The 24,320-nt window shown below is 45.5% G+C and overlaps 2 protein-coding genes across 2 annotated transcripts; one reads left to right on the top strand and one right to left on the bottom strand.

Annotated features, from left to right (window-relative positions):
• Positions 1 to 441: 441 nt before the first annotated feature.
• abraxas2 (abraxas 2, BRISC complex subunit) lies at positions 442 to 15,555 on the bottom strand. The gene is made up of 9 exons (XM_080547521.1): positions 15,469 to 15,555; positions 13,259 to 13,349; positions 12,332 to 12,368; positions 10,804 to 10,870; positions 8,909 to 9,099; positions 5,127 to 5,249; positions 2,966 to 3,050; positions 1,865 to 1,982; positions 442 to 1,185 (listed from the first exon to the last, which is right to left on the bottom strand). The coding sequence occupies exons 1-9, from the start codon at positions 15,538 to 15,540 to the stop codon at positions 545 to 547; spliced, it is 1,425 nt and encodes a 474-aa protein (XP_080403647.1). The 5' UTR covers positions 15,541 to 15,555; the 3' UTR covers positions 442 to 544.
• A 225-nt stretch (positions 15,556 to 15,780) lies between these two features.
• Positions 15,781 to 22,012, top strand: eef1akmt2 (EEF1A lysine methyltransferase 2; the record flags this gene model as incomplete). The annotated part of the gene is made up of 6 exons (XM_080547715.1): positions 15,781 to 15,896; positions 17,712 to 17,777; positions 18,692 to 18,806; positions 18,992 to 19,099; positions 20,547 to 20,763; positions 21,844 to 22,012. The coding sequence occupies 6 exons, from the start codon at positions 15,781 to 15,783 to the stop codon at positions 21,939 to 21,941; spliced, it is 720 nt and encodes a 239-aa protein (XP_080403841.1). The 3' UTR covers positions 21,942 to 22,012.
• Between the last annotated feature and the right edge of the window lie 2,308 nt (positions 22,013 to 24,320).

Here is a 24,320-nt window from a genome sequence, read left to right as displayed (position 1 = left end):
CCGCAGAACATTTTCCCTTTGCTTTTTCTTAAATAAACCGAAAGGCAAAATAGTGCAAGAGGTAATGGTACGATCGGATGCTCTAGAGTTGGTGGTGCAGAAGTGAGGCAGCATGATCCAGAGAGTCAGGTGGGTCTATTCGTACGGAGAGAGATCGAGCAAACAGGTGAGCGAGCGTTTATCATCCTCCTCCTGTTGCTATACCAAACACATCCACAAGGGGCAGTCAAGCTCCGACAGACTTAGCTTTTCCACACGACCGACGACTACTAAAACAGTGTAGTCAAAACACCCCCCAAAATAAAATAAAATAAAATAAGGAGATCAAACTAAGACAAATAGAAACACACACAGCGGAAAACACCACCTGCACATGCCTTTAATTATTTCTCAGGGCTGGCACTTTCCTCTGTGATCTAATTACTTGTCTATAATCTGATTGGTTGGGATGAACCTCTTCATCCTCTCCGGGGTGCGTCAGTTACCATGGTCACCCGTCACCACCACCCCCCCCCCCCCCCCCCTTCCCCGGGGTTCACCGTGTCTATGATCCGAAGGCGTCTCCGTCAGGGCTGAGTGCCGCGGGGCGGCCCCCCTGGGCCAACACCCCGCTGGGGACCGGGGGCAACTGTGAGGCTTCACTCACCAGGTTCTCATACTCGCTACTGTCCTCGTCATTTTCGTCATCGTTGTCGCAATCTTCGTCTTCATCGTCGTCGTCTTCCTGCCCTGCGGCTTGCCTGTCCAGAGAGTCAGAGCTGGAGCCGTCCCCGTTGCCGAGATACGGGAGGATGCTGGGACCGGGACCGGGGGGACTGGGACCGGGAGCGGGAGCGGGGCTGGCCCCACCGACGAGGCCCAAGCCCAGACCGAGACCACCACCACCACCCAGGGGGCCGGGGGTGGGGTGGCCCGGGGAGCCCACGGCCTGGGGCCGGGGGAGCAGGGCGGCGCTGTTGGGGGTGGGGATGGGGGGGGAGGAGGAGGAAGAGGGCAGGGAGGAGCGGTGGTGGTCCTGGGGGGGGAGGTCCGCGTAGGCGGGGGGGTTGGTGGAAGTGCTGGGTCTCTCCGGGGCGGAGGAGGGGGGGTGGAAGGCCACCCGGTACAGGAGGGAGGGGGGCTCCAAGGGCTCGGTGTGTTCCTCTGGGGCGGGCCTGGCCTCGGGGTTCTGCGCTTCCTGGAGTCCTGAGGGGAAGCACAGACACACAAGCATAAGAAAACCTCAAACAGCCAAAGAAATACACACAATACAAAACATCTGGACTTGGGAATGTCTCTTCAATTACATGTGGGGTTCCCCAAGGATCAACCCTTGGACCCCTCCTATTCAATCTTCAATCCATGTCTTTTTAAAATTAATTTCCACTATCTTATTAAATGTTTATCTATATCTATATGGCTCAGAAATTGCCCAGCTGTATTAAATGTGCCATCCAAATAAACTTGCCTTGCCTTTGGGAAATAGTTTGTAAGATCTAGACTGCGGTGGCATGTTTGGATATGGTAAGTGCCTCAGGGGGGTATTCCATCAACGTCACTAAAGGAAAATGCAGACTGGATGGATGTTCCTTTAGCGACGCTGATGGAATACCCCCCCAGAGCAGTTGAACAACCCTACCCCCCCCACGCTACCTCTCAGAACCACAAACCCCTCACTCACTTCTCTCCTCTCCTCTCCTCTCCTCTTCCTCTCCTCTCCCTCTCCTCTCCCTCTCCTCTCCCTCTCCTCTCCCTCTCCTCTCCCTCTCCTCTCCCTCTCCTCCTCTCCTCCTCCTCCTCTCCTCCTCCTCCTCTCCTCCTCCTCTCCTCCTCCTCCTCCTCTCCTCCCCTCTACCTCTCAGAACCCCAAACCCTCTTCACTCACGTCTCTCCTCCTCCGCAGCCTTCCGTTTCCTGAGAGCGATCTGCTGTTTCAGTTTGTTCACCTCCTCCTGGATGCTGCCTCTCAGACGCTCGCTCTGCTCCACCTCCCCACACACCGCCTGAGACACACGAAACACATCCTTATAATAATACCACACACACCGCCTGCACACACACGCAACACATCCTTGTAATAATACCACACCGCCTGCACACACACACAACACATCCTTATAATAATACCACACACCGCCTGAGACACACGAAACACATCTGTTATGATGTGTTTTCAAGTGTGCATAGATAAATTGTAGACATTAAGCATGAACTCTATAATGTTGTGAAACTGCCAGCAAGTCTGTCCCATGTGTGTCAGGAGACTTGTTGCTCAGCGAGGAACGTGGGTCAAGGGGCCAGCGAGGAGAGTGGGTCAAGAGGTCAATATATTTAGGGAAAGGCAGGAATCGTATGACTGAGGTTGCCAGGGAGACCGGCCCGTTAAGGGGTAAAGGGGGAGAAAAGGGAATCTCATGTTAGTGAGTTGACAGCAGAATCATGATTGACACTGAACAGCTGATGGCTAACTCAGCAGTAATTTGTGCTATAAGAACTGTGCACGGAGGAGAGAAGCTCACTCACATTTGGAAGCATGGGAGATGTGGGTCTCTGATCAGATAAAATAAATATCTTCAAACTGTCCAACCTGAGCCGACCTTGGTGATTTCGATTGATTCATTCATTGGGGAGAAACCATCATCATATCAACATCCTTATAATAATACCACACACCGCCTGCAGACAAATGGTAAATGGACTGCACTTATATAGCGCCTTTTTTGCTGCTCCAAAGCGCTTTACAACAGCCTCTCATTCACCCATTCACACACACATTCACACACCAATGGCGGCAAGCTGCCATGCAAGGCGCCGCCAATACAAAGGCGCCGCCAATACAAAGGTTCCATCTCACAAAACATAATGGAATGTAAAAACTTAGACGCTCAATATCTCTGAACTGCCCTAAACGGAGATAGAACCTTATAATTCTAAACGGAGATAGAACCTTATAATTCTAAACTCATGAACTATAAAAAACGCTCACCTGCACTTTATCTTGGAGTGCACTGTAGACCTGGAAGATCGTTCTGATGTCCTTCATCACACCGTCCTTGTCAAAGAACTCAGCCCTGCGAAACGTTCATCACACCACAACAAGAAACGTCAGTTACCAAACACCCAGCAGCAGCGTAGAGACTTATTCTGCCATGGACTTCAGTGTTTCCCTAGGTTTGCTGCCTTGGGGGGGTGGCATGGCGCACAATCTTGTATTATTCTCCAGCGCGAAGCGAAGTGTTGAGAGATTTCGCTATGCAAGACTACTGGCGGACTACGTTACCAACGAGCCCATGGGCTTGCCACTCGCCAGATTCGGGTTGGGTGCGTTTAAAAAAAAGCAGATATTTTAGCCTGCTTGTCAGATGTTTGGTGTCTACGTCCGTAATAATTCATCTTTCTTGGGGGGGCGGGGGGTTCCGTTGGGGGGGCGGCCCGTACAAGGCAATGGTAGGGGACACACTGGACTTGACGCAACCCAATAATACATCATCCACCACCAAGATAATAATCATTTTCCAGAAGTACACATTAACTATTATTAATATTGAGGGCAGAATGCCTTTTCAAATCAAACAAAAGGAGCATGTTTTTGTTTTTTCTTTCTTCCATCTGACCAAATTATATCAGTTGAATTAGCTGCAGTGCAAATAGAATGAAGGCCATCCAAGGCCACACACACACCACACACACAAACACCACACATCACACACCACACACACAGAGCAGAGAGAGAGAGAATGAAAGAGAGAGACAGAAAGAAGGAGACACACACACCACACACACACACACACACACACACACACACACCACACACACACACACAGGCTTGACATTAAGCTTTTTCAGGTCCTTCGGACAAGTGAACTTATCTTGTACTTGTCCGAGAACTCAAGTTACTTGTCCAAATCCAAAGATTTTGAAAAAGCAATAAATATTAATAACAATTTATTATACTCTCACCGGCCACTTCATTAGGTACACCTTTTCAACTGCTTGTTAACGCAAATATCTAATCAGCCAATCATGTGGCAGCAACTCAATGCATTTAGGCATGTAGACATGGTCAAGACGATCTGCTGAAGTTCAAACCAGCATCAGAATGGGAAATAAAGGTGATTTAAGTGACTTTGAACCTCGCATTGGTTGTTGGTGCCAGACGGGCTGTTGTGTGATATTATAGTGTCAATATGGACCAAAATCTCTGAGGAATGTTTCCAGCACCTTGTTGAATCTATACCACGAAGAATTACGGCAGTTCTGAAGGCAAAAGAGGGGGTCCAACCCCAAGGTGTGCCTAATGAAGTGGCCAGTGAGTGTATGTGTATGCAAATAACACATTTGACTACTATTGATTTGATAATGATGTATCCTTCATTTTCAAATGTATTCATTAAAAAATATTTTGTAATTATTTAAAATTGTTACAATGGGGTAATCAGTGATTACCCTAACCCTAACCCTTTTAGATTAAGATTGGCCACAAAAGGGATGAATATTTACAAAACATGTTTGTAACTATAGTCCCTCCCCAATGGAAGCAATCTTATTTGCTAGCCTTTGGATAGTATCCTATATTCAAATTGAGAAATCTATCATTAGTGTCATTCTGAAGTTCGCATTGCGATGTGCTGGTCTTAAAACTTCAAACCTAAAATATACGATCGCATCGAACTACATGAAAATAAGCGGCATTGAGAAGAAGCGAATACGCGTTCACGCGAATGGCACTAGTGACAGGCGACCCACAACGTAGGCTACACTATGGCTGCGTTCGTAAACTCGCTCTGGAATCTGATCAGCACTCATGGAATGCCTTTTTGTTTTGTTTTGACTTGTCCATCGGACAACTGCAGGAGGAAGTCCAATTGTCCGAACATAAAATGTACTTGTCCCGGACAAGCGGACAAGCCTTAATGTCGAGCCCTGCACCACACACACACCACACACCACACACACAGAATGAAAGAAAGAGAAAGAGAGACACACACACAAACACACACAGAGAGAGCAGAGAAAGAGAGAGAGAGACAGAAAGAAGGAGACACACACACCACACACCACACACACACAGCAGAGTGAGAGAATGAAAGAAAGAGAGAGAGAGAGAGAGAAAGAAAGAGAGAGACACACACACACACGGCCCTCACCCGTGCTCTTTGATGACCGTGGCGTAGTTGAGGGACGTGTTGGGGACAGAGGACACCTTGTACTCCTGCTGGCTGGTGTTCCCCAGGTTGGGGATGCTGAGGGTCACCCTCTGGTTGTACCTGCTGAGGGGAGACAGAGCTAGCGTTAGCCACGCTAGTCACACGCTAACGGCATGCTAACGCTAACAGGCTAATGGTAACAGCCCTGAGAGCAGACAGACACAACATTTTAACATTTACATTTTTGGCATTTAGCAGACGCCTTATTCCAAAGCGACTTACAATCAATACATTTGACTAAGCAAGTGAATCATCAATCCACCATTTGTAGCAGGAAGAGTAATCCAGCTCAGGCCCGGGGCCATTGATAGAAGGAAAAACCTTCTCCTATCACCTTCTTCTAATGAGACCACAACCATGAGACAGTATAACAGTAACAGCCCTCAGAGCAGACAGACACAAGCCAGGGACAACAGAAGCCTACAGGAGACATCCTAACAGTCTCCATTGTTTCATCGCTATCGGCTATCGCCGTCATTGACCCGAATACATGATGACATTGAGAATGTTCCACAGCATATCAGTGCAAGCGTGTGCATTCAGACGCGTGCACGTTCATCAATAGGTTGTTTGTTATCATTGAGAACATCAGAACAGGGTGGGGACGTTTGGATTCTCCGCTGGAGGGGCAAATACCTGCTCAATCTAAGGGCATGTTCTCACATGAAAGTCCGAATCGAGACCCGGAGCAAGTGGATGACTTCGCAACGTTGTTGCATAAATTATTTCTCTGATTTGCGTTCTCACAGCCCTTCATGTAAACGAAGTAACATACGCAATCGAAGCAACAGACGTGGTAGTTGATTGGTCAGAAAAATTTAGAATTGCCCCGTTCGTCCCTCTCTTATCCAGATCAACACGCATGCGCTGCTGTCTTCCTATGGACAGCCTCGAGCAGCGTTCTCACCAAAAGCGAAGCGAAGCAAAGTGATGGATGCGTCCAGGGCGGGCGTGCGTGAGTGTGTGTGTGTGTGTGTGTGTGTGTGTGTGTAGTCCTACCTACTGTTGGGGCTGAACAGGACATCCTCCAAAGTGTGAGTGTGTGTGTGTATGCAGGGCTTAAAGTGGGAAAAAATCCTGTGCCTGAAACTTTTTCTTGGGGAGGGGGGTCACAGTTTGAGATATTGGGAGAGCGGGTACAGAAGACAGCTTCTTGTCTCAATGTTTAAATGCATTAATACTATTTTATAGTCAATACAAAATATATGTCTCAATGTTAAAATGCATGAATACTTTAAATGAATGTGCAACAATATTATGTGCAATATGACAACCCTTGTGTACATAAGGTTCAGATATAGGAAAAGTTAGGATATTTATAGCATAGCATAGAGTACAGCACAGTGTTTTATTGTATAGTATAGTAGTATAGTAGATAGTGTACATAGCCTTTATTTATGTAAACCAGCTCTTCTCCCTTTTTTATTTTACCCTTGGCCCTCGTGTTTTTAGTCTTTTTCCAAGCACCAGGGGAGCCCCCCCTCCTAAATTTCGTTGTATGGTACATGTACTGTATTACAGTGTTTCTCAATTGCTAAAACACATTTCACAAAACTTTCCTCCATTTTCCCAAAACTCTAAACACAACACACTTTTCTAAAGCTACATAAGCAAAACCACACCTTCTCTCTTCAAAACTCAAACTCAAACCCTACCCCTAATCCTAACCCTAACCTTACTGTAACCCTAGCACCTAACCCTAACCCTAGTTTTCCCACATGTATGATAGTCATGCATAAAAATAAATCTGCGCTCCCTGTCTAACGTTATATCTAACATTACATGACATATTTTACATTACAGTAAGGCTGATTTTGCATGATAGTCAAGCATTTTTAGATATCTATTTCCCCCCTTTAAATGGCATATGATGTCCGAAATTTTACTAAAGTTCAGCCGCGAAGTTGTTGCACTGTTGTCCTATCGAGTTTTACGTAAATAAAGGTTTGAAAAATGTTACCGTATTCCCACATGTACCGTAACATGTACAATACTGTACTGTATCACAACTCAATGCAAACACTACAGAGGATCCATTACACACAACAATACTCACTGAAAACAATGTTCAGGGTGTGATGTTTTTTCATTTATTTATGGAACTATACCACACACACACACACACACACACACACACACACACACACACACCACAATCATTTGCAACAAGTGTCTTACATTTTGAGTCGTTATGTTTAATGAATGAAGCCAGGTGTGTTCATTGTGTTAAAATGTTGCTGACTGTGGCAAGCATTTTGCATCACATGAGCTTTAATTTGAGAATTTGACATTTTGAGCAGAGTTTTTTGCAACTTGTGTTTTAGCAAGACAAAATGTGTTTAGATTTATGAGAAAAGGAGGATTGTGTTTTGTGAATTGTGTCTTCATGTGAAATGTGTTTATGGTTTTGGCAAATGGGAGCTAGTTTTATTAAATGTGTTTAGAGAACTGATCATTTGGTTTAGAGAATTGGCTTTTGTGTTTTAGCAATTGGGAAAAACTGTAATGACAATAAAGACCATTCATTCATTCATAATACTGTTTTATACTTAATAAAAAAATAGATGTCTTTAAAAGGCCAAACTGATTGCATCACTTATTAAGCCACTATCACTATAACAATACAGAATAAAATATATACATGTCTTTAAAAGAACAAACTGATTACTTATTAAGCCACTATCACTTTTCTCCTTCTTGGCACCACGTCCCATAAGGCTTCCCGTCACTACTCAGGGTTTTTCCTGGCTCAAAATGAGGCGGAGGTGTTACCAGTGGTGTTTGACATCGGGGGGGACCCATGAAGCAGGGCTGTCTGGGGGTCCTTAAACGAGCATCAAACACTTAATTTCTTGCATTCTGGTGAATTGATATGCACCAATTTGTGGCCTTTCGCCATCAATTTATGGTGGAAATGTCATTATATATGTAAAGGAAAAAACAATATTCAGGCACCAGATGGCCATTCAAAATGTAATGTAATATAATGCAATATAAGGCTCTCAGGCATTCTGTACTTTCAAATATGTATTCTCCTTGAGCAGTCAACATCAACTATCAGCTGTTTCGCTAGCAAACACGAAAGCTAAGTTATTTGTGAAACAGCGCCCCCGCCACCACGTCGGCGCAATGCCGCAATTGCATTTTTTTTAAATTTATTTATTCTCCCGCGCCGGAAATCCGGCACTGTGCCGGAGTACTTTAAGCCCTGTGTATGTGTATGTGTATGTGTGTGTGTGTGTGCGTGTGCGTGTGTGTGTGTGTGAGGTCCTACCTGCGGCTGGGTCTGAACAGGACGTACTCCAGGGCGTGCGTGTGTGTATGTGTATGTGTGTGTGTGTGTGTGTGTGTGTGTGAGAGTGTGTGGTAGTCCTACCTGCGACTGGCTCTGAACAGGACGTACTCCAGGGCGTGCGTGTGTGTGTGTGAGTGTGTGAGTGTGTGTGCGTGTGTGTGAGGTCCTACCTGCGGCTGGGTCTGAACAGGACGTACTCCAGGGCGTGAGTGTGTGTGTGTGTGTGTGTGCGTGTGTGTGAGGTCCTACCTGCGGCTGGGTCTGAACAGGACGTACTCCAGGGCGTGTGTGTGTGCGTGTGCGTGTGTGTGTGTGTGCGTGTGTGTGTGTGAGGTCCTACCTGCGGCTGGGTCTGAACAGGACGTACTCCAGGGCGTGAGTGTGTGTGTGTGCGTGTGCGTGTGCGTGTGTGTGTGTGAGGTCCTACCTGCGGCTGGGTCTGAACAGGACGTACTCCAGGGCGTGCGTGGAGTTGTTGGCGGTGGAGATCAGGCTGAGTAGCAGGAACACCAGGTCCGGGACGCCCAGGATCTGGGTCAGCTGCTTGTGGATCACCTGCTCCCGGAAGGACATCTGCTGCTGCGTGTTCCTCCTGAACCGGTACCAGCCGATCACATTCTGCACCGGGGGGGGGGGGGGAGGACGAGGGTGGGAGGACGAGGAGGGGGGGAGGGGAGGACGAGGACGAGGGGGGGGGAGGGGAGGACGAGGGGGGGGGGGGGGGGGAGGGGAGGACGAGGACGAGGGGGGGGGGAGGGGAGGACGAGGACGAGGGGGGGGGAGGGGAGGACGAGGACGAGGGGGGGGGGGGGAGGACGAGGACGAGGGGGGGGGGAGGGGAGGACGAGGACGAGGGGGGGGGGAGGGGAGGACGAGGGGGGGGGGAGGACGAGGGGGGGGGAGGACGAGGACGAGGACGGGAGGACGGAGAATCAGAACCAGAAGACCCAGACGCTGTGCATAGATAATATGCTGTTATTAAATGGTAAAGGGGCGGCTGTGGCGCAGGAGGTAGAGTCGGCGTCTAATGATCGCAAGGTTGGCAGATCGGCGGTTCGAGTCGAGCCCCGGCTGGCCACATGTCGAAGTGTCCTTGGGCAAGACACTGAACCCCAAAATTGCTCCCAGTGAGCGGGGCGGGCCGGCCGGCGCCTTGCATGGTAGCTTGGCCGCCATTGGTGTGTGAATGTGTGTGTGAATGGGTGAATGAGAGGCCGTTGTAAAGCGCTTTGGATAAAGGCGCTATATAAGTACAGTCCATTTATGTAAACGAACTGCACTTATATTAGCGCCTTATTCCAAAGAGATTTTATTTAGCGGCCTCTCATTCACCCATTCACACACACATACATACATTCACACACCATTGGTGGCAAGCTACCATGCAAGGCGCCGGCCGGCCCCGCTCACTGGGAGCAATTTGGGGGTTCAGTGTCTTGCCCAAGGACACCGACACGTGGCCTAGCCGGGGTTTGAACCTCCGATCTGCCGAACTTGCGATCATTAGACGCCGGCTCTACCTCCTGCACCACAGCCGCCCCATATTACATCAATGTACGGGTACACAGAGTAAAATTCTTGGGTTGAGGAGGTTCATTTCAGACATTGGCATTGCAGTAGAATATAAAAACAAGAATAAAATAATCAGGAAATGAAAACAACAAATCAACAATAGCAGCGGTAGCGTCAGTAGTAGTAATAGCAGCAGAATGCTAATCAACAATAATAGAGGCCTGCGGCCTCGTACCTACGACCGAATCACAGCCGTGCTGATATTCAGTATAACAGCACGACCTCGAGTGTGATATTGCTTTTATACAACAGTTCGACAGCGCGATGTATTAGTTAACCGTGACAACAGATTATGATTTGTGTGTTTATTTAATCATAAAAATAAACAAAAAATAGTTCCGCAACTGAACTTCAAATGGACTGTTGCCTAGTAACCTGAACACAAACAATGTAGTCTAATCAACGGTCATTTAGTAGAACATCTGTGTGGCGGAGCGATACGTATAGTTAAAAGTCCCAGTGCTGTTATACTGTATATCAGCACTCATGGAATGCCTCTTGTCCAATCAAATGACTTGGTCGGAACTAACTGTTGTATAAAAAAGTAATAGCAGCAGGATGCACATCAAGCATATCAACTGTGTCTCCTCTGGTTATTATCTACTGGTTGGGATGTGAAAAATACACTTGGTTTATAGTTTATTAAAAAACAATATTAGTCGGTTCACTAGCTGTACAGACGTTGATCCACAGAAGAACAGCCAGGCCCTCCTAGTCTTAAGAAAGAACACAACGACAGCAGACACTCACTTTTCGTCTGTCTTTGAGAATTCTGGTCAGACTTTCCGTGTTGATTTTGCCAGCGTAGTCGTAAAAGCTGAGGGAAACGACAGAGGACGACAGTTAAGATAACTTTGATAGTAATAACTCCAGTATAATTCCACACGACTCCTCAAGGTTTCTACTCCATGGTAGCTTCCACGCATCATAGTAGGTTCTTTTTGTGTACACATCTAAAAGGTGCCCTTAATGACCTTGTTGTCTGTTTACTGACCTGTGCTTGACATGTGTCTGAGTGTGTGTCTGAGTGTGTGTCTGAGTGTGTGTCTGAGTGTGTGTCTGAGTGTCTGAATGAGTGTGTGTCTGAGTGTCTGAATGAGTGTGTGTCTGAGTGCGTGTCTGAGTGTGTGTCTGAGTGTGTGTCTGAGTGTGTGTCTGAGTGTCTGAATGAGTGTGTGTCTGAGTGTGTGTCTGAGTGTGTGTCTGAGTGTGTGTCTGAGTGTGTGTCTGAGTGTGTGTCTGAGTGTGTGTCTGAGTGTGTGTCTGAGTGTGTGTCTGAGTGAGTGTCTGAGTGTGTGTCTGAGTGTGTGTCTGAGTGTGTGTCTGAGTGTGTGTCTGAGTGTGTGTCTGAGTGTGTGTCTGAGTGTGTGTCTGAGTGTGTGTCTGAGTGTGTGTCTGAGTGTGTGTCTGAGTGAGTGTCTGAGTGAGTGTCTGAGTGAGTGTCTGAGTGTGTGTCTGAGTGTGTGTCTGAGTGCGTGTCTGAGTGAGTGTCTGAGTGAGTGTCTGAGTGTGTGTCTGAGTGTGTGTCTGAGTGTGTGTCTGAGTGTGTGTCTGAGTGTGTGTCTGAGTGTGTGTCTGAGTGTGTGTCTGAGTGTGTGTCTGAGTGTGTGTCTGAGTGTGTGTCTGAGTGTGTGTCTGAGTGTGTGTCTGAGTGTGTGTCTGAGTGTCTGAATGAGTGTGTGTCTGAGTGTGTGTGTCTGAGTGTGTGTGTCTGAGTGTGTGTCTGAGTGTGTGTCTGAATGTGTGTCTGAGTGTGTGTCTGAGTGTGTGTCTGAGTGTGTGTCTGAGTGCGTGTCTGAGTGTGTGTCTGAGCGTGTGTCTGAATGTGTGTGTCTGAGTGTGTGTCTGAGTGTGTGTCTGAGTGTGTGTCTGAGTGTCTGAATGAGGAGTAAAGCTACAAATGAATGGCCCCCAGTGGGATCAATAAAGTTGCCTGAATTTGAATCTGAATGTGAATGTGAATCCTGCTGTGGTCGGGTGAGGCCACCTGCTGTTCACTGGTACTTGACACCATCAACACAACGCTGGCTCACTATCCTAGTTATGGCTTCAAGGAGGATAAGTCAAGTGATTTGATGATTTCATAATCCAAAGATGACGAATTCATCAAATCACTTTACACATCCATGAAGCCATAACTAGAATAGTCGGTGGATAGATAGTCAAATGGAAAACAGACTTAATTTCCACAAAACGTCATCAAGAACAACACACAGTGAGTGGATTGTAGGTTATATCATTTCAATGTGATACATTATATAATAACACCATATCTTACCTAAATAGTTGTGCACAAGGTTCATGATTATGGACTTCTGTTAAGAGAAAGAAAAACACAGCAAATATATGGTTACTAATTATAATAAGTAAATACTAAATCATACAGGCTGACACTAAGCACATAGAAGACAATAGTAAATCAATGTAGGCTACCCTGAATAACTCTTCAGGCTACCACTAGAAACACAGGTTGACCAATCACAGCCTTGCTTTACACAGGTGACATAACAGGAAGCCAAACGCTGCTGTAAAACTATCTCTACCAGAAACTGACAGAAGCCGAAAACAGAAAGCCACCTTTGATCTGAATCCTAAACTTGCCAGTCCTGTCAGACAGAATAACTCAGGAACATTGGCATACGTGTGCATGAAGCCTGATTATCAAGACAAGCCAAGATAGGCACATCGTGATCTTAGAATGATAAGGTTCTATCTCCGTTTAGAATGATAAGGTTCTATCTCCGTTTAGAATGATAAGGTTCTATCTCCGTTTAGAATGATAAGGTTCTATCTCCGTTTAGAATGATCAGGTTCTATCTCCGTTTAGAATGATAAGGTTCTATCTCCGTTTAGAATGATAAGGTTCTATCTCCGTTTAGAATGATAAGGTTCTATCTCCGTTTAGAATGATAAGGTTCTATCTCCGTTTAGGGCAGTTCAGAGATATTGAGCAATTTGAGAGTTTTTACATTCCATTATGTTTTGTGAGATGGAACCTTTGTATTTTATGAATTACTAACAAAAAAAATGTCAACATTTTAAAAATAACACCACACAGGCATTAATAAACACCTAATTGGATCAGATTATGTAAAAAAAACTAAATTTTGACAAACGGAGATAGAACCTTATAATTCTAAGCTCACAACATTTCTTATGAGTTGTGTCCCTACAAGTCAGTTCGTGGGATCAGTCAGGTCCTTACCTACTACCTGGATGAGCTCTGCGCTGCTCATCTGCGTGTCGCTGATGCTGACCGTCTCCTCCTGCCTCACCTCCCCTAACAGGAAGCCCTCCTGGAGAAACACAAGTAATTCGGTTGTTAAGTCTGACGTCAAACGTGACGTTTAGCAACTTCCGGGTCCAAACCAGAAATTCCCTGCACCAGATTCAGATAATTCAGATAACGTTTATTGCCATTATGCATACACATATAGGAATTTGCTTCGGCATTACAGTAAGTGCGTTTATACTTTTTTCACGTGTATACAAAAACAAATGCAAAAAACAGGACAACACAGGACAGACAACAGTGCATTGACAATATTGCATTGGATAGTGCAACATACATAAAGTGCAGTGCAGAGTTTTTACAGTGAGTCCAGTGCATATTCAGTCCTGGGCAGACTTGGGGGCGGGGGGGAGGGGGAAGCCAGAGTCATTTATCAGCCTGGCGGCTGAGGGGTAGAAACTGAGCCAGAGTACCAGTGTACTACAGCGGTAGAATGACAGTTTAATCGTTTTTTAGACTCAGATCTATTCATACAACAAGGGACACAGCAGCACTTTCCCATTTTTCCCATATTTGTCAGCGTCTTTGAGCCTCGGAAAAGCGCTATATCAATATAATGAATTATTATTATTACTGAGGCATTTCGAAGAGAGCGCCTCAGCCAACTTTGGACCCGGAAACACGTCACGACTTAACCGAAAAAATAACGTTTTGGGGAAATAGCAACGGTGTCCGTTTCAAATACCGTCATAAATTAGTCAGTTAGGACTGGAAATATTTGGACACGATTGATAATTTTGGCTCTGTACACTACCACAACGGATTTGAAATCAAGTGCTTTCAGCTTTAATTTTAGGGTATTTGTATCCAACTCCGGTGAAGGAATTACAAAAGTTTCTACACGTGCCCTAACCCCCCTCCCTTTTTTAAGGGACCAAAAGTAGAACTATTTGGACAATTGGCAGCTGTTCCATGGCCAGGTGTGTGTTAAGGCCAATGCACACAGCCCCGATTTTTGTCGCACCGCCGAATTCGATTCCATTGTTTTGAATGAGACAATGCACACGGCGTGCGATGCGATTTTGTTGCACGACAACATTCGATTCTCCATTCACACCCACTCACTTCGGTGGTGTGAATTGAGAATCGAATGTTGTCCTGCGACAAAATCGCACGCCGTGTGCATTGGGCTTTAGTCCCTCATTATTTCATTTACAAGGAGCAGATAAAAAAGGTCTAGAGTTCATTTCAAGTGTGGTATAAATTTGCATTTGGAATCTGTTGCTGTCAACTCTCAATATGAGGTCCAGAGAGCTGTCACTCACTATCAGTGAAGCAAGCCATCATCAGGCTGAACAATCTAAACAAACCCATCAGAGAGATTAATGCAAGAACATTAGGTGTGACTGTGGCCAGATCAACTGTTTGGTACATTCTTAAAAAGAGAGAATGCACTGGTCTGAGCTCAGCAACACCACAAGAGACCACAGAAAACAACTGTGGTGGAGGACAGAAGATGACAGAAGATGACAGGAATGCAATCTGCAGCAGGTGACCAGGCATCACTTCCTAGTCCAACCAGGCTAACTAGAGGCTAACTAGATGCTAACTAGATGCTAACGTCAGTTAGGAGGTTTGGGGATACATTACTAAATCTGTTCATTTCTCTCAACATCTGAGTGTGAAACACAACCTGCTAAACCCGTCGCACTGTCAGCAACCATGTTTATTATTATAATCATTCACAACGTTACTAAGGTCTGTCCCACTGGGAGCTAGCCAGCTAGCCACAAGACACACCAACAGGAAGTCAGTTGACTTGACATAGCTTGGATTGTAGCATAACTAAGCTAACTAAGCTAACTAACTCTCTCTCTCTCTACTTTCAAATCCAGTCTTTAAATTAAAACACACCTTTTCACAACAACGGCATATTTGGTTTGACCTCCTCCTCCTGCTGTTTGTTATATCTGACTTTGTTGTTCTAATATATAGCAAGTTAGCTGGTGGTGGCATGCTAACGATGCTAACATGCTAACCCAGGGCTGCTGAGAGGAGGATGACACTGGGGAACACCTCGCAGATAAATGACTGAGAACAGCGTTCAACATCAGGGATATAAGCTACTGTCTGTCATACAGATCATCATTGCACTGTCAAAAAGATAGTTTTCGTGTACTTACGTGGTCAGAGTTGCTGTTGTTGCTGTGGTAACACACAGAGCTGAAGGTGTAACCAGAGATAGACGCCGCCATGACGGAAACATCATACCCATTTATCCAGAAGGGTCCAGCTGCATGCTACACGCGCTCCACCCGGACGCTTGTAGACCATATTTGGTTCGAGCGCGTCATCATACCGCGCCTGCATATTTGCATATTTGGTTCGGACTACGTCATCGCCTAAATGACGGTGATCCCAGTGTGCGCTCCGGCGCTCCCAGAGCAACTTTACGAACGCAACGCTTTTCGTGTGTGTGTACGGAAATAGTGAGCATGCAGGATCCTGGAGCATGCAACACGCATGGCTGTCAACACACATCTAAACCCGAAGTCTCTAAGAGTCCGGAGGGAGATGATTTTACCACTTCAAAGCTCGGAACGAAAGAATAGTGAGTGCTGTAGGCTAATGATGTGTGTTTTAAAACTACACTAACTGGCCACCGTAGCAGAAATGGCTACATAGATACATTGTGAGGGGGGGAGAGAGAGAGAGAGAGAGAGAGAGAGAGAGAGAGAGAGAGAGAGAGAGAGAGAGAGAGAGAGGGGGGGGGGGGAGAGAGACAGAGAGGGGGGGAGAGGGGGAGAGGGGGGGAGAGAGAGATACAGAGAGAGAGAGAGAGAGAGAGAGACAGAGAGGGGGGGAGAGAGACAGAGAGGGGGGGAGAGAGAGGGGGAGAGAGAGAGAGAGAGGGGGGGGGAGAGAGAGATAGAGAGAGAGAGAGACAGAGAGGGGGGGGGAGAGAGACAGAGAGGGGGGGGGAGAGAGACAGAGAGGGGGGGAGAGAGAGAGAGAGAGAGAGGGGGGGAGAGAGAGAGACAGAGAGAGAGAGGGGGGGAGAGAGACAGAGAGGGGGGGAGAGAGACAGAGAGGGGGGGAGAGAGGGGGGGAGAGAGTGAGAGGGGGGGAGGGAGAGAGAGATGGAGGAGTAAGAGATTGCAGAGGCATAATATATCTTATATATATATATATATATATATATATATACAGTGGGGAGAACAAGTATTTGATACACTGCTGATTTTGTAGGTTTTCCCACTTAGAAAGAATGTAGAGGTCTGTAATTTTTTTTTGTCATAGGTCTTCAACTGTGAGAGACAGAATCTAAAAAAAAAAATCCAGAAAATCAAATTGTATGATTTTAAAGTAATTAATTTACATTTTATTGCATGAAATAAGTATTTGATACATCAGAAAAACAGAACTTAATATTTGGTAAAGAAACCTTTGTTTGCAATTACAGAGATCAGAAGTTTCCTGTAGTTCTTGACCAGGTTTGCACACACTGCAGCAGGGATTTGGGCCCACTCCTCCATACAGATCTTCTCCAGATCCTTCAGGTTTCGGGGCTGTCGCTGGGCAACACGGACTTTCAGCTCCCTCCAAAGATGTTCTATTGGGTTCAGGTCTGGAGACTGGCTAGGCCACTCCAGGACCTTGAGATGCTTCTTACGGAGCCACTCCTTAGTTGCCCTGGCTGTGTGTTTCGGGTCGTTGTCATGCTGGAAGACCCAGCCACGACCCATCTTCAATGCTCTTACTGAGGGAAGGAGGTTGGTGGGGTAGTGGTGGTCTAGTGGATAGTGAGTTGGACTTGTGATCGGAAGGTTGTGAGTTCAAATCCCGCCTGAAACCACACCACTACTAGTGTGCCCTTGAGTAAGGCACTTAGCCCTCAGTTACTCCAGGGGGAATGTCCCTGTAATTCGTAATTGTAAGTCGCTTTGGATAAAAGCGTCTGTAAATGGCAAAATTATTATTAATTATTATTATTAGGTTATTGGCCAAGATCTCGCGATACTTGGCCCCATCCATCCTCCCCTCAATACGGTGCATTCGTCCTGTCCCCTTTGCAGAAAAGCATCCCCAAAGAATGATGTTTCCACCTCCATGCTTCACGGTTGGGATGGTGTTCTTGGTGTTCTTGGGGTTGTACTCTTCCTCCAAACACGGCTTGAGTTTATGCCAAAAAGCTCTATTTTGGTCTCATCAGACCACATGACCTTCTCCCATTCCTCCTCTGGATAAGAGATTGCAGAGGCATAATATATCTTATATATATATAATTTATGACTAATATCATAAAGACATTGTGTCTGATCATGTTGTTTCAAACGTGTTTAGTAACCTTTTCATTTGATCCTTGGGAGCTAGTGACCTTCACTTGTGGTGTGCAATACTCTCTCTCTCTCTCTGTCTGTTCCAGCTGGGATGAAGCGTATCAGAGAGAACTGCAGACATTCAAAGACATCGGGGACGTGGGTGAGATATGGTAAAGATGATTGACACACTGCCGTGCTGCTGCTATAATGGATCTGTCTGTGTCTTATTGACCACCCACAATCGAGTTCCAAAACTGTGGTGCAGGAAGGTAGAGCCAGCGTCTAATGATCGCAAGGTTTGGCTGTTCCAACCCCGGCTGGCTGGCCACATGTTGAGGTGTACTTGGGCAAGACGCTGGACGCCCAAATTGCTCCCAATGAGCGGGCCGGCCGGCGCCTTGCATGGTAGCTTGCTGTCATTGGTGTGTGTGAATGGGTGAATGAATGAGAGGCCATTGTTGTAAATCGCTTTGGAATAAGGCTCTGCTATATATTAGTCAGTCCGTTTACAAAAGCAGAGTGCCGGCTAAACCGGGTGGAACAGTCTACAGATCAGATGAAGTAGCCAAAAGAGTCAGTGTGCTGTTGTGTTAACCATGCTCCAGAAGGCTTGGTCATGCAAGGTCAGTTTTGATTGGTAAGGATTATTAATAATAATAATAACTTTAATTTATATAGCGCCTTTCAAAAAGCCCAAGGACGCTTTACAGGGGAATGATCGGACAAACAAAACAGAAAACAAACAAAACAAAACTGAAACAATGACTAGGGGCCAAAGGCCTTGGAGAACAGATGCGTTTTGAGGGCTAGTTTGAAGGAGTCCAGGGTGGGGGCGTTGCGGATCACTGTGGGGAGGGAGTTCCAGAGGGTAGGTGCGGCCACGCTGAAGGCTCTGTCCCCAAAGGTCCGTAGGTTGGTGTGGGGGGGGATGGACAGCAGGCCCAAGTCAGCGGACCGCAGGTTCCGGGAAGTATTATTGACTTTGTGTGTTCTTCTGTCCCTCTGCACACTGAACCCCAAAGTAACATTTTTAGTCATGCATTGTTAACTTGTGTCCCATCTTGTGTCCCCCTCTTGTTCAAAGGTTCGGTGAAGGGAGCATGAGCCGTGTGCTCCGGTGGATGGAAAAGACAAATATTCCAGAAGACGCTGCCATTCTTGACATCGGAACAGGAAACGGTGTCTTCTTAGTTGAATTGGTATGAGGGGGATGTTGATGTGTGAATTTGGGAAGGACACTGCCGCATGTTTTATTTCCCTGCGATAAAAATACAAAATGTAAAGGACACCTTTGTTACACTTGGGTTCATTGTTTATTGTTTATTCTTCTGTTCAGCGCATTTCTTTTATAATTCATGTTGTTGTTGTTGTTTTTCTTTTGAAGGCCAAGCATGGATTCACAAATGTTACAGGAATAGATTATTCGTCAGCCTCTGTGGAGCTCGCCAGAAGTGTCCTGCAGACCGAGAACTTGTTGAATGTGAAAGTCCAGGTAGGACCATGTCCATCTTTGATCCCATGATGCAGTTGTTCAGTTGGTCTCTGTCGGGATGTGTTTGTGGTGCGTAGACCTCAAACAGATTCTGAAGGACCACGTATGTTTTGTGTACTCCATACAGTATGGCTATTCATAATACTATACGTATTCGGTTATTAAGTCGTGACGTGTTTCCGGGTCCAAAGTCGGCTGAGGGGCCTGCCCCTCGAAATGCCTCAGTAATAATAATGAGGGGCGGTTGCCCCCCATTAGGGGTGTAACGGATCACGGATAATCCGTTCGGATCGCCGTTCGGATCCGTTCGGATCGATAATCCGTTCGGATCGCCCTCCACGGTTCGGAACGCATGTGTACCGCGGATCAATAGCAAAATCGTTTCTTTTTATTTTTTTTTTATTTTTTTTCTTTCTTTCCTAACACCAGGGGAGCCACCCCTCCTAAATTTCGTTGTTTGGTACCTGTACTGTAGCAATGACAATAAAGACCATTCATTCATTCAAATGTAACCGGTAGAAAAACAATCATGTGCGCTTTATTCTCACTCTCTGCATGTGTACTGAGTTGACAACAACATTCATTCACTCATCTCTGTCCCAATTATATCACGTCATATCACCCGCTAAGCAGCCTGGGTGATTGTGTAAACACACAAAAAAAGTACTCTGTTACTTTGCAGCAGTGATGTTATATATATGTTGTTATATATATATATGTTGTTATATATAGATGTTATATATATATATGTGATATATATATCAGTTTTGACATCTTGAATGTTGTTTTTTTGTTTCACACATTAAAAGTGGTGTTTTTACAGAATTCAAGGAAAATTTTGTTTTTATTAAAAAATATCTTGTTTTGTGTTGATCCGAAAAATGATCCGATCCGTGACTCAAGATCCGTGACACGATCCGATCCGTGAGTTAGGTGATCCGTTACACCCCTACCCCCCATGCCCCCTCTGAGTCCGCCAGTGGAGAGGATGGTGTATAGGTGTTAGCACGAGGGCTGTAATGATTGAACACATTTATCAACTAATGCAAACTTAGTTGACAACTCATTTTGAAAAATGTAATGAATCTGATTTCTTTCTATATCAGATCAAGCTAGAGTGAGTGTCATTTACCAATGTCATATAGGGGAAATCACTCAGCCAGCTCGATCTGATCCTGGATCAGAGAAAATAATCGGGATCATTCTGATCCAGGTTAAAGGTTTTGAAACAACTAGGCCCTGGTTTCAGTATATGCAGGATCCAACTGACTCTCTCTCTGTCTCTTTGGGTTCCAAATGACTAACTGACTCCCTCGCTTTTGTTTTTCAACTGACTCTGTCTCTCTCTTGGTTCCAACTAACTCTCTCTCTCTTTTGGTAACAACTGACTCTCTCTCTCTCTCTTTTGGTTTCAACTGACTCTGTCTCTTTTGCACCTTCTTCTCAGGAAGCAGACTTCCTGAGCTGCTCCGGGGACCTGAGTGGCTTCGATGTTTGCGTCGACAAGGGCACGTTCGACGCCATAAGCCTGAATCCCGACGACACCGAGGAGGGCAAGGCGCACTACCTCCAGGCCCTGAGGGGGGCGCTGAGGGAGGACGGACTCTTCGCCATCACTTCCTGTAACTGGACGAAGGAACAGCTGCTGCAGATGTTCAGCCAAGGTGAGGAGGTTGTCTGCTTTGGGTGCATTCGTAAATATGCTATGGGAGCACCGGAGCACACCCACCCGGGGTGTGGAAATCTGGTCGTTCGGGAAATTCAGAGTGCCCAGAGCGTAAATTCCCTGTTCATAAAGTCTGAGCACTGCTCTGGGAGCACTCAGAGCGCACAATGTAAGTAAGTAAGTAAAGCTTTATTTATATAGCGCCTTTCGTACATGAAATGCAACTCAAAGCGCAAGCTCTGACTGGAAAGACGGTTTATCCGAACATTTGATCATTCCGATCTAAAGATTAATACATTTTAAATAGAAGAGTCTATAACCCAGCAAAATGTGGAAAAAGTGAAGGGAGTCTGAAAACTTTTCCGAAGCCACTCCATGTGTTTATTTCATTAAGTAAGTACACTATAAGTGCAGTCCATTAAACGTTGATGCTTCTCAGCTGCCAGTACTGCTTGCGCCTGTCTGCTGTGTGTGGTATGAACACTGGCGGACTCAGAGAGAGAGAGAGAGAGAGAGAGAGAGAGAGAGAGAGAGAGAGACACAGAGAGAGAGACAGAGACACAGAGAGAGAGACACAGAGAGAGAGACAGAGAGAGAGAGAGAGACAGAGAGAGAGAGAGGGGGGGGGAGAGAGAGAGAGAGAGACACAGAGAGACACAGAGAGAGAGACAGAGAGAGAGAGAGAGACAGAGAGAGAGACAGAGGGGGGGAGAGAGAGGGGGGGGGAGAGAGAGAGAGAGAGAGAGAGAGAGAGAGAGAGAGAGAGAGAGAGAGAGAGAGAGAGAGAGAGAGACAGACAGACAGACAGACAGACAGAGAGAGAGTCAAGGCCACATCTACTCATCTGTCAACATGGCAGGTTGTGTGGACCACATGTCTCTGAAGCTTTCAAAAGGTTAAAGGTCAAGGAGGTTTAGAGATCAGCATCTAACAGATTTTAAAGCTTTTAGGCGTCCGGTTTCGAGGCAGCGAGCATTACAGCAACGAAAGCAATACTGAAGGATAATGAGGAATTATGTGTAGATAATAATAACTAGTGTTGTTTTGACATTCTCAACCTGTCCTCTCTGTTCTGCAGGGTTTGACTTTGTACAGGAACTACCAACGCCTCAGTTCCAGTTTGGGGGCAAGACGGGGAACAGCGTGGCAGCCCTCATCTTCAGACGGCGACAGTGACGGCGCTGGTCTATGTGCAATGTTTTTATTGTATAAAAAAAAACTGGTATGACATTTTTGTGAAATGTCTTAAGGACTGACGGAGTGTATTAACAGAGGTCTGTTATTCTGCAAAAATAAACACAATCTTTCCATTTTGTTATAAAGCAGTTCTTTGTCCTCTTAATTGCTTTTGCAGTTTGTCCACATAATCACTAACATTGTATTGGACCATCCACATTGTTCTTACTCATAGTTAATAGTGGGCTTGCTTCAACAAGTCCAACTATTGTTATTGCTCATACTTGTTTATTATTATTCAGACAATTCTGATACTTCTTCTTCAGACTTTTTGGTATACTGCTACTCCTACAGCTTAATACGGAGCCTCCCTGGGGTCACCTTTCTTTTTATGTGTGAATCCGTTCCCTCGGTTTAGTGAATCTGTTCCCTCGGTTTAGTAAATCTGTTCCCTCGGTTTAGTAAATCTGTTCCCTCGGTTTAGTAAATCCGTTCCCTCGGTTTAGTAAATCCGTTCCCTCGGTTTAGTAAATCCGTTCCCTCGGTTTAGTAAATCCGTTCCCTCGGTTTAGTAAATCTGTTCCCTCGGTTTAGTAAATCTGTTCCCTCGGTTTAGTAATTCGTTAGGGTTAGGGTTAGGGTTAGGGTTAGGCCCTACGAGCCAGAACGATCGCAAGGATTAGGGTTAGGGTTAGAGTTAGAATCCTTGCGATCGTTCTGGCTCGTAGGGCCTAACCCTAACCCTAACAAATTACTAAACCGAGGGAACAGATTTACTAAACCGAGGGAACAGATTCACTAAACTGAGGGAACGGATTCACACATCAAATAATTTTTTCCTACCATGTGACCCCAGGGGGGCTCCGTAGCTTCAGCTATTCACACCAAGCAAACATTTAAATGTGCGGTGAGGTCTGACTTGAGTTGCTGCATTTATATTTTTCAAACCTTTTCAAGTGGGGCAGTCCCACTCTTGTATTTTAAATGTCTAATGGATAGAGATAGGGAAGAAAGTAGATAGATAGATAAGATTTGTTTTTCTTATGATGACTGATGTCTCTGAATAAAGAGATAATAATAATAATAATAATAATACATTAGACTTATATAGCGCTTTTCTAGACACTCAAAGACGCTTTACAAACTGAAAAGATCGAGTAGTAAAATAAAAAGAAACAAACAAAAAAAAAGATAAAAGAAAGTATAGGGGTCTAATTCATTTTTAGATTATCCGTTATCAGACTTTGCTGAAGTGCTGGAACTGAAGAGTATCAATAGAGTGCAAAATAACAGAATCTGCACACTCAAACACTGTGCAAAAATGCACCAAATCATTCTGTTTTGAACGTGTTCTTCACAGTTTTGAACACAGTATGTTAACAATGAAAAAATGTGTTGCAAATACATAGTGTTTTGCAGGTGGGGGAGTTTGAATGAGAGAAGTGTTATGGATTTTGGAGAACGTGGTCATTGAATGCATTTTGTGTGAAAGGAGCAATGCACAAATCACAGAGTAAGAGTCACAGTTTGGCCCACATGGACTTCAGTATTGAACACTGTGACTTAGCGACCGTAAAAAACGGTAAAACATTATTTAAAAGTAAAACAAATAAAAAGATAGTGGCAGCCAATAGGTGGCGCCATTTCTCAGCCTTAGAGTTGCCATTTGCTTTGTGCTTTCGATTATCACACACTGACACAAACCAATGCCCCCCCCCCCTTCCACCGTTTCATGAGAGGACATCTGGCGTTATTGCACTAGTGCCATTGTCTCTCTACTGTCACTTTTTATGACTCGTTATTGAATTACCGATAGTTTGCTGACTGCTGCTGTTGTTGAGCATGGAGCAAGATCCCAAAACATTTCACAACGTATGCAATGTAAGTGGCACATCAAATGTAATTTGATTAGATTGTTCACACCCACACAATGATTACCCATTGTTAGTTATGCCACAGTTATGTCAGTCACTGTTCTCACAGCTAGTCCGTGGGAAACCCCAAACCCCAAAATGGAACATTTCATTACCATCTGGGTCGGTGGGCAAATTCTAGATGTGATTTTTTTAAATATTCCTATACATCCCTAGATTATGTTTTGATATGATAGACCTTTTGGTTTGGCAGCTTATTAGTGGTTATCTTAAAGGTATGGACTGCTTTTGTTCCAAACCGGAGTTTTGCCCCCCAAAAAGTCCCCTGCCATATCTTCCTCCCCTTCGTATGATTGGCGCGTAGCTGTGCTGTGGTTGTAATTTTGCCATTTAGCAGACGCTTTTAATCCAAAGCGATTTACAATTACGAATTACAGGGACATTCCCCCCTGGAGTAACTGAGGGCTAAGTGCCTTACTCAAGGGCACACTAGTAGTGGTGTGGT

The sequence above is a fragment of the Nansenia antarctica genome (genome assembly GCF_963989245.1).
Source record: "Nansenia antarctica genome assembly, chromosome: 17".
NCBI classification, from domain to species: domain Eukaryota; kingdom Metazoa; phylum Chordata; class Actinopteri; order Argentiniformes; family Microstomatidae; genus Nansenia; species Nansenia antarctica.
This window is presented reverse-complemented; position numbering and strand designations above follow the sequence as displayed.